Source organism: Ornithodoros turicata, chromosome 3 (genome assembly GCF_037126465.1).
Source record: "Ornithodoros turicata isolate Travis chromosome 3, ASM3712646v1, whole genome shotgun sequence".
Lineage (NCBI taxonomy): Eukaryota > Metazoa > Arthropoda > Arachnida > Ixodida > Argasidae > Ornithodoros > Ornithodoros turicata.
The window spans coordinates 77,339,666-77,349,020 of record NC_088203.1 but is presented as its reverse complement, the minus strand read 5'-3'; the positions used below and the strand labels follow the sequence as shown (position 1 = coordinate 77,349,020).

Below are 9,355 nucleotides of genomic sequence, written 5' to 3'. Positions count from 1 at the left end.
TGCTCACTGTGGTAGTATTTATTGTGTAAAAAAAATAATACTACAGTGGTGACAGATTTGGACTTTTTTGTCCCTACTTTCCATGCTCCTTTAACATGTGCTTTTTATCAGCCGAATGATGGCACTTGGAAGAATCTTTATCAGGTCTACAAGACTTCGATGGGTGAGGCCAGTAGAGATGAGAGTGCCTAAACTCCCCTCTCTTTGCCCACGGCTACACCCCTACACGCAGAAAACCTCACCAGGATTTCTCGCAGCATCATCCCACCTGCATCCTGTAATTTTTGAATATCTGGCACATCCCAGCTTTTACCAACTACAAAGTAGTACAAAATTGCTATTTTACAACCCTGGATACGGGCATCTGTTCTCGACCAAATGTTCGGTAGGAAGACATTGCACAACACTTCATCTGTGTCTTCAAGGTGCACTCCCGATTGTCCTGTCGGCGAGCAGCATGGCAAAAGTTTGCCTCGTCGCTGAATTTACACGCTTCCATTTGGCAACTGGAGGAGCTCATCCGCACTGAACGGAATAGGCACTAATGTCAGAGCTCAGTGCTCATCTCATGAGTCCCAGCTTTTGCTACGTCTGGGACGGAGCAGCCGGGCCTCTGGTTCCATGAACATGGAGAGGATTCGTATACCTGCAATGATATGTTTCGTCCTTTGTTAACTTAGCTGCGCTACGAAGTGGCTATATAAAGTACTATTATTATTTTAAGGGGAACATACTCTATTGTAAGAAGTGACAGGTGGTGTCTGAAAAGTAACACGATGGCCTCCGGATGGGGTTGATGGTGAGTCATTTGCATGACACCCGTAGTTGAAACCTCCATTGTGGTAACTGTGAGGGAGAATATCTATTTTATATTGCTGTGATTTAGACAAAGGCTGTGATAGCAAACTCTCTTATTATTACCTCATTAGTGGCTATGGTCACTGTTGGGATATGTGCAAGTTAGTCCTCAAAACACATGCAATATCTTTATGAAAATGTTACGCCTAAATGTAGTGATGGCAGCGTCTCGCTCTAAAATGATTATTTTTTGCATGTCCCTGGTTGGCATGTCCCTGGCATGTCACAGTCCCTAGATGATGTGTAGCTATGTCCTCATAATTTTAGGAGACCATACCATGCCTGCTGACAGCTCCAAGGTATAGTAGACTTTGCTAATTTGAGTTTAATTTGATTACATTCAAAGATCATGGTGAGCACCACATTTCCATGCATTTCTACGGATAAAAACACCCGTTAATTTGAACACTAAAGGATTCTACACCGTATAGGTTGACACAACAATATGTGCATGCATATACACACTGAGTCTCCTCTGAGTTTGAAATGGAGTCTCCTATGGAAGAAACACAAGCTGAAATCACACCTGAAAAGCACCAATATAGCTATTTGTAAGCTGGTGTCACATCCACACAGCAAGTTCGAAACTGAAAATGTCTCAACATTCAGAAATCTGTATAGAGAGATCATTCTGCCGCGCGAAACTTCTTTCGACCTTCATGCTGGTCGGTCATTGGAGAATGGAGATTCCTGCCATTGCCCACTCTTTTGCCATTTGCGCGTAAAGTGGCAGTATAATCTCAGTGTCAAGAACCAAAAAGATTATGCCGAGTATGTGCTGGTAAAGTAGAAATGGATGTTTACCGTGTTGGTGTCGGCTGATGCTGAGCTACATATCCTGACCTTGGTGGCAGTGGAGGAGACTCGCTGTGTATCGAACTTCCATTCAGGAGTAGTTCACGGATGTCCTGTAGCAACAGAAAGATGTCAGACAAACCTTTCTTTGTTTTGCGAGCAGACATACCTTTTGCTGGCTGTACAGAGCATTCGGCCTTATCGCTGTCGACTTGAAGGAAACCCCTCCATTGGCGAGGGGAGTCATACACGAAGCATTTGTGGTGGTGGGCGCGAGCAAATTTGATGTTGATGATGCTCTGAAATGTGAATGGAAACTTTGGAAGGTCGGTTGGTATCATACGACAGTTATGGTACCATTGCTGTAAGATGCTATCTGCAGCTTTTTGTTTCTTTTTCTTTGTTCTTTCCATAATGGAACGACACACTTCTTGCGGTTTGAAGATACCAATCGGCAACAGAGCAAGGGCAAACTTGGATTACTAGCAGGGAATAATAGCACGGTATTTCGGCCGTGTTTTTTAACAGGCAACAGTAACGATTTGTCTTGATGTAGGTGACGTGAGTTTTGATTAGAGGAGTCATGCTCTGGCCATTTCTGACCAGACCATCATGATTTACGACCAGTGGCATCACCATGGCATCACCAGGGTATCACCGGTACGGGAGCTCCTCCTTGAGACCCCCCCCACAACAACAATAATGGATCCCTTTCTGTACCAGTCGATACACGGTAAATAACAATATCATACCACACAAAGAAAAACATCACATGGTTGTTGAGGGCTCCTCGTATTGTTTTTGCATCATCGCTAAGGCCTTGGTTTTCCGCGATTCTGTGAAATATCGTGGATATCCGGAATTCATCGCGGAATCCTTCGTTTGGCACGGAATTTCACGGAATCCCTTATATTTAGGGGTGTGCAGATATTCGAGTTCTAGAATTCAAATCAAATATTCGAGTCACTCGAAGTATTCGATTCGCGAATCGAATACCCAATATTCGGATTTCCGAATATCCGACTATTCGCAGAATATGGAAGACACCTCCCAAAAGTGGGCTTCACCTGAAGCTTCCCTGCATGAGGTGAAGCCTGCTTTACGAAATTGCCCATGCTGCAGGACCAGCACAGGCAGGTTGTAGTTTAGCTTAAGATAATGTTAGCCCAAATTTATTGTGCATACTCCGCCTCAGGAATGGGCAGCGTCCCTCCGGGCCGTGTGCAGTTTAGCAGTGGCAGTGGGAGATTTTGAGTTGTGCCTTTAAAGACTCTTCAATAATGCCTACAGCCCAGAAACAAAAAGGGCGTCCTAAAGATGTAACTTCCACAGGGCATGTGTTGTAAGCTCCTTTCTATAATCTTCCTATAAAGTTCCTATAAACTCTGTAGATGCCGAAAGATCTTTCAACGGGTATCAAATGATGCAGGAAACAGCTGACATTCTTTGTCAGAGGAGAACACAAGATATCATGTATGTAATGCTGACCCAAAACAGCGCTTCGAATTTGTAATTTTATAAAATATTTCTTGTTCCCACATTACCCGAGAAAATTAAGTGTTTCTCATTTCAAGCAGACGTTGACTGCTTGTGGCGGAAAATCGCGAAATTTACTAGTCGGTACAGCAGAATTTGGAATTATGCTGCCGCAGAAAACCAGGGTCCTTAATCATCGCACTGGAGAGTGAGAGGGAGCTAGAGTACTGGTGTGGCACGTCACCCCCTTCAGTCTCGTTACCAGATGCGGACTGCACCCTGTATAAACATACGTGTAAAAAAGTATCCTCGCAGAACAACATACCTGGAGGTAAACACAGGGAGCTTTGTTGGATGATCGCCTTCCATAAAGGGTGAGCTACCATTTACAGCAGAGCTGGATGTTAATTGCTGATGGGATCCTTTATAGGAATGTGCAGTAGAGCCAGGTGGATCTATCTGGCTTTTTTCGTGCGCTGACGTGCCATTTGCTTGTTGCTGCTGTGAGGTGGTGGAATATGGAGGTGGAGGCCCATCTTCATCGTCGTGACCAGTCTTTGTCTCCTTTCTAATGAGAAATACGTTTGTCAGCCTTGGACAACACTCGGTGTTTTGTATTAGGAAGGTTTATCTACACACACTCCTAGATGACACACCACAGATATGCTGCACATGTACACGAAACGTTAAGGTTATGCACAATATGCCAGCACAACGTAAGCTACAGATCGGTTGCACATTACGCCTATTGTAAAAGTGGTTATTCTTGCGGTCTTGATGAAAACAGGTTTGGAGAATAATTCCTGGGACCTTAATTTCGTGTTGCACATCCTCTGAGGTTGCAGGAATAGAGCTCGTCGGGTCAGGGTGCTGGAAATCAGAGTCTGAGGGTTTGCATCAGGCACGAGGAAATGCTGGTGCTTCCACGGCACTCAGCGGAGCCAAACTCATCCTTGATGAATTGGTCGTTTACATTCAAGCTTACATTGGAGAGTTCAGGAATTAATGCTGAATGATAAAATGATGTTGCAATGAGTACGGAATCGACATTCAATAGTTGAGAATAGTTTTCAGGGCTGCTAAAATCGCGAGTGTCCTACAGTACTCAGTGATCCCTTTGACTTTGCTGGAAAGTAACCATTTTGGTGCTGGAACACATAAACTGATAAAAACAACATAAGCCTCAAGGTACAAGCCACAACCACGGTCTGGCTTGTTCGGTGACTGCCATATCTTGAACTCTGACTTTGCCTAACTTATTCGGTTCAAATTTGAGTGCCCCTACTTTTCGGTCATCACTAACAATATTATATTTTGCTAAATGTTAATTTTGTTGAAACATGATGAATACAAAATTCACAAAATATATGTTCTCGTGAAAGTCTTTTACTTTCACAGCAATATAATTATTCTCACATTTTCTTACAAACTGGATTGGATTGGAAAAGAAAGAAAAATATGGAGAGGTTAGTCCCGACCCAGTCAGAACTGGCTACTCCAAAACGCGTTTGTGGGTAAACAAAAAGAAAGAAAAAGGTCAGCTAAGAAAAATAGGACAGACAAACAAACAACCAAGCAGGATAAAGCATAAAGGAAGACGGGGGAAAGGAAAGGGGGAGACGTTCGACGCCGAGAAACACTGTTACAAACTGTTTGAGAGTATTTGTATTGAGAAGTATACTGAGCCTTCCTCACACACACTCGTTTTCCTGCACCTTTTTCAATGTGTAGTATGTTATTGCCATGAATCTTGCTTAGGAATAAAGACATCAACCTACTTGGCAGCTACTTTGGCCACTCTGTATGCATTTCTTCCTGCTGTAGGGGAGTATCGTATCTTGAAAAGTCTCGAATCTGTCCTGTGATAGAATAATGTGACATATGACTCAATATATTCACCAGGCACTGTGTGTCAGGAAAGTATGTTAGGTTATGACTGCTGCATCAAATAAATGTGACTTGGTGCGGACCAAATTCAAATGTATCATATTCTGCTTCCCTGACCAGCATGTGATATAAGGATGAACTTTTTTGTGCTCAACATCTGTATGATGTTGTCGTGAACATCGAACTGTATATCAATGAAGCTTTCTAATGACTGTTGGCAGTCTGCGATACAACTATCGTTACATCGGTGAGCAATACACTGCTTGTTGGGTGCATTAAAGATTTGTAAGAAGGTTGTTAGCTTTGAAATGGCAATTTGCTGAGCACAACATAGAAAATGGAGGTGCTTCTCTGGCAGTATTTTGCATCTTTGTCAATTAAATTGGCATTACTCAATTTGTTAAGACTATATAGGGATGTGCCAACCGAATCCACGAATCCTAGTCGGGGAATCGAGATTCGTGAATCCGAATCCCAGTGCCCAAAACGCCAAATCGGATCGAATCTTTCAAATACATAAACCACGTCTGTTTGTTTCTTTTTCAAATTTGCGCCTCCAGAGTCCAGTGAAAGCCTCGTTGACCGACGGGTGTTTTCTTGTTTGTTTGTTTGTTTGTTTGTTTTTACATTGCTTTGGACTGAAAGAGTTCAAGAACTGTTACATTACAAGTTTAAAAGTAACATGATTTTGCTTTTGGTTGTTGCTTAGTTGTATGGAAATAATTCAGACTTGAGAATTTATGTATTTCTTGTAGTCGATGAACAATACGTTAAATAAATAACATTTAAGAAGAACTATATGGGTATATTTTCTTCCCAAACTGAACTATTATTTAATTTGTTTTCATCAAACAAATGTATCATATTCTGCTTCAAAACACTTTTCAGTAGAAGTTTTTATTTTCCGGGATTTTTAAGCTCTTTTTAAGGAAAGGCTTCCTTGGATTCGGATTCGGATTCGGAAAATTCTGGATTCGTCCCATCTTTAGTTAGTTAAGACCTTGTTCATACAGACATTGCAAAATTGAGATTCTTGGCTAGTGTCATCTGTATGCAGCATTGCAAAGATTTCCAGTTTAATTATTCTATATGTGGACAACTAAAGTGTATTTTTGTATAAATACTGTAGAAATATTTTCGTAATGCACTCATAACTTGAACAACGTTTCTTGTCGAAACCTGTATAGCGCCAGAGTACACTTCATCATGTCATAAGAACACAAATACTATCGTTATGCTATTCTAAGGCATAAAATATTACTATTCTACTCACTCTACTTTGGTGTATTTGATGTCTCTCCTTTCTTGTTCTGTAAGCGCATCAGGGTCTATGAGGCTGTACCTGAACAATGCATAAATAATAGGAATGAGCAATGGTTATCACTTTATTAATACAAATAATTTCATTTGGCTAGTTTGGAAGCAGACACATATTGAAATGGCTCCTGCCACGCAGCAGCTCTCGGCATGCATGCCTTAAATTGTTCATAGCAACACCACAGTCTCTCCGCCACAGTCATTAGGAGTTATAATAGAATACACTTGTGCATAGGAAGCTGTCTGTTGGAGTGACCGTTCTGCAATTATTTTGTAGTATGTGTTACAGAGACCTAAAAAACAGGATAGCCATAGCATCCACCTTCAGAATGTGCTTACTCAATGTGTTTCTTCACGTCAGCTGGTATAGTTTTCTTGGTATCGGGAGACTTGGACCTGGAGCGATGTCTGCGGAGAAGGAGCTAGTTAATTGTACATGTCTCTAAAGCTCTGGAAAGGCTACGTCGGGAGACGATTGTGTACTACAATTTTAGGCGTATGTCACACTGCATTTTTTTTACCTTCTATGCTTCTTTTTATTTGCAAAATGAGCTTCCGATTCAGTCTCCATGCCAGACTGCACGTACCTGAATAAAAAAGATAAATTCACTCTCGAGACATACTTCATTGGTTAGAATGTAAACTGATGTTTGTTGCAAAACTTTATCTCAGTGGCCCTGCATTTTAGGGTAAAACCCCAAAAAGACCCAAAAACAAACTTTGCAATGTGCCAATTCAGCCACCATTATGGGCACTGAAGAACACTAAGCATTGGACATTCAGCACAGCTGTTCCGCGTTCTTATGTCAATCTAAAATGCTAGAAGCTCCCTTCTTTTTATTTTTCACCGAATATCACCGAATATCACCCAATATCAGGCTGTTTTACGGCTTCTAAACTAAAACCCGATTTGTACCCCCCCCCCCCCCCATTTTCAAAAAACATAAAACCCAAAAACACAGGGCCCTGCTCATAATTTGCGCATCATTATGTTGTAGCCCTACATTAGCAAGGGGATAAAGTGTGAAATTGTGTAATAACAGCCCCATAAAATATTTTTGTACATATTACATCCTCTGCATCCTTTCTCCACACTGCTTAACACCAATGTCCAAAAATCTTGTGCCCTTCTACACTCCATTTTTTAGGTATACGCGTGTTTATGGCTGGAAAAAGTTGTGTCATGCCACACTGCCTGCATGGTGAAGGCGACTTGAATATCATTGTGCTAATATTGCAAGTACCTTCGGCATATCTTTCTCAGCAGTTTTGTGTGTTGAGTGCTCTTTCTTATCTGTTTGTTTGCCCTTACATATTACAGAAGGCGACAAATGTTTGCGGCATATGCCAGCATTTAACGTGAACCTGTCAAAGTATGTATGTACCTCGTGCTCATACTTTTGCAGTCGTTCTTTATGAATTTGATTTTGTTCTGCGCAATCACCAAAAGACTCGCATCACATGTGTCCCGCCTTTTTAGTGTTTGCCCAAAGTGCATACGACACAATCTGAGGTGTCAGGATAAAGTCTATCCCAAAGGGTCTAATTGATTGTGATGACTTACCCACTTTTCCTGCATGTCAAGTCTCTTACAACAGCATTTTGAGGTCTGCAGGGATAAAAATGAGGACAGAAAATTAGATGCACTGCTACCTAACACTACTTATGTACAATTAAGCAACAGCTTACAGTAGAGCATTCTTACCTTTTAATATTGCTCTCGTTCTGTTGTCTTTGAACTTCTTTCCATTGAGCTTCTGAGTCGACCAGTTCATAAGATCTGAAATGGGAAAATGGAAGGTAAATTATGCGTGCACTACACTTCCTTTTATGAAGCGCCAATATAAGCTTTCGTCACCATACCTGTGCTTTCTGTGGTGTCGATGTTTGTGTCTGTGTCTGTGGTGAGCATCGGACTCACTCCCACTGTCTCTTGAATGGCAACTGTGAGAATGCATCAGTTTAGATGTGAACAAGTGGTTCATTTACATTTGAGTAGAGTTTTATAGAATAGAATATCATATTTCACACGAGAATGAACTGGACCAGTTACTCCCAACTGGGGCTCTCTGCCAGTAATAGTATTCTCTATTCTATTGACACGCTGTGTCATTCCCCGCATTCGTTCCTTCTGTCTGAGCATTTCGGGTGCTCCTTACGTGAACACTGTCATGGCTGGGAACTTCCTACTCTTCGATAATGATACAGTAGAACTTTGCTATAGTAACTTCGCTTTTAGACTGAATTCTTATAGACCCAATTCCAGGATACCGCTTATAGTAAAGAATGGACACCCAGAAGGTGGGTTTCGGTACGTCGGATCCCACCGTCTTGTCATGTCGATGACACTGGGGACGTTGCTTGCCGCCTGTGTATATATATATTTTTTTTAATATAGGGAACAGCCAATAGCATCCATCCACTCTGTGTAAGGTGGATGTGTGGTGGGTACCGGCATAGGCGAGGTAGTTCCTAGTTTCTGCATGATTTTGCACGCCCAGCAAGTGTTTCCGAGTTCTCGATTTGGCTACGTGATGTGTGTTTTGTTTTTGTGTGAGACGTGAAGTTTGGGACATAGCGGACCGTGACAAGCCCAGAGAACTTCTTTGCGATGTATACAAAGTCTGCCGCACAGCAGGCTTCAATTACGTCATTTTTTTATACCTTTATAAAACATTTTTCTAACACTGCAGAGTTCCTATTTGCACACAGAATTGTAATAAATCTCTCAATGACTTGTCCTGCTCCATTTATGACTTTTAACTATACCTGATATAGTAAAATTATCCACAAGTTCCAGCCAGTTTACTATAGAGAGGTTCTAGTGTAAAATAGATCAAAAACAAACTAGCCGGTTGCATATCCATGATGAAAACCATGTACGTGTGCGTCTCTCTTTGTTCCCTAGTCCCTGGGGTTTATTGTCGTGTATTCCTACTCCTGCTTTTCTTGTCAAACACAGTTGTTTGCAATATGAGACATGCTCAATACAGAGGTTCAGTACATTGGAAGCATTCTACAA

General features: G+C 41.6%; 1 protein-coding gene across 1 annotated transcript in view; it reads right to left on the bottom strand.

The window, feature by feature from the left end:
* The window catches only part of LOC135388665 (band 4.1-like protein 4), a 100,406-nt gene continuing 91,051 nt past the window's right edge, over positions 1-9,355 (bottom strand). Inside the window, exons 17-28 of the mRNA XM_064618368.1 lie at positions 8,197-8,277; positions 8,039-8,113; positions 7,898-7,942; positions 6,855-6,920; positions 6,673-6,741; positions 6,290-6,358; positions 4,908-4,988; positions 3,455-3,697; positions 1,823-1,952; positions 1,663-1,766; positions 735-846; positions 1-646 (exon numbers count right to left, since the gene is read on the bottom strand). Of these exons, the coding sequence (XP_064474438.1) occupies positions 548-646; positions 735-846; positions 1,663-1,766; positions 1,823-1,952; positions 3,455-3,697; positions 4,908-4,988; positions 6,290-6,358; positions 6,673-6,741; positions 6,855-6,920; positions 7,898-7,942; positions 8,039-8,113; positions 8,197-8,277 (1,174 nt within the window). The 3' untranslated portion in view covers positions 1-547. The remainder of the gene's footprint in view (positions 647-734; positions 847-1,662; positions 1,767-1,822; positions 1,953-3,454; positions 3,698-4,907; positions 4,989-6,289; positions 6,359-6,672; positions 6,742-6,854; positions 6,921-7,897; positions 7,943-8,038; positions 8,114-8,196; positions 8,278-9,355) is intronic.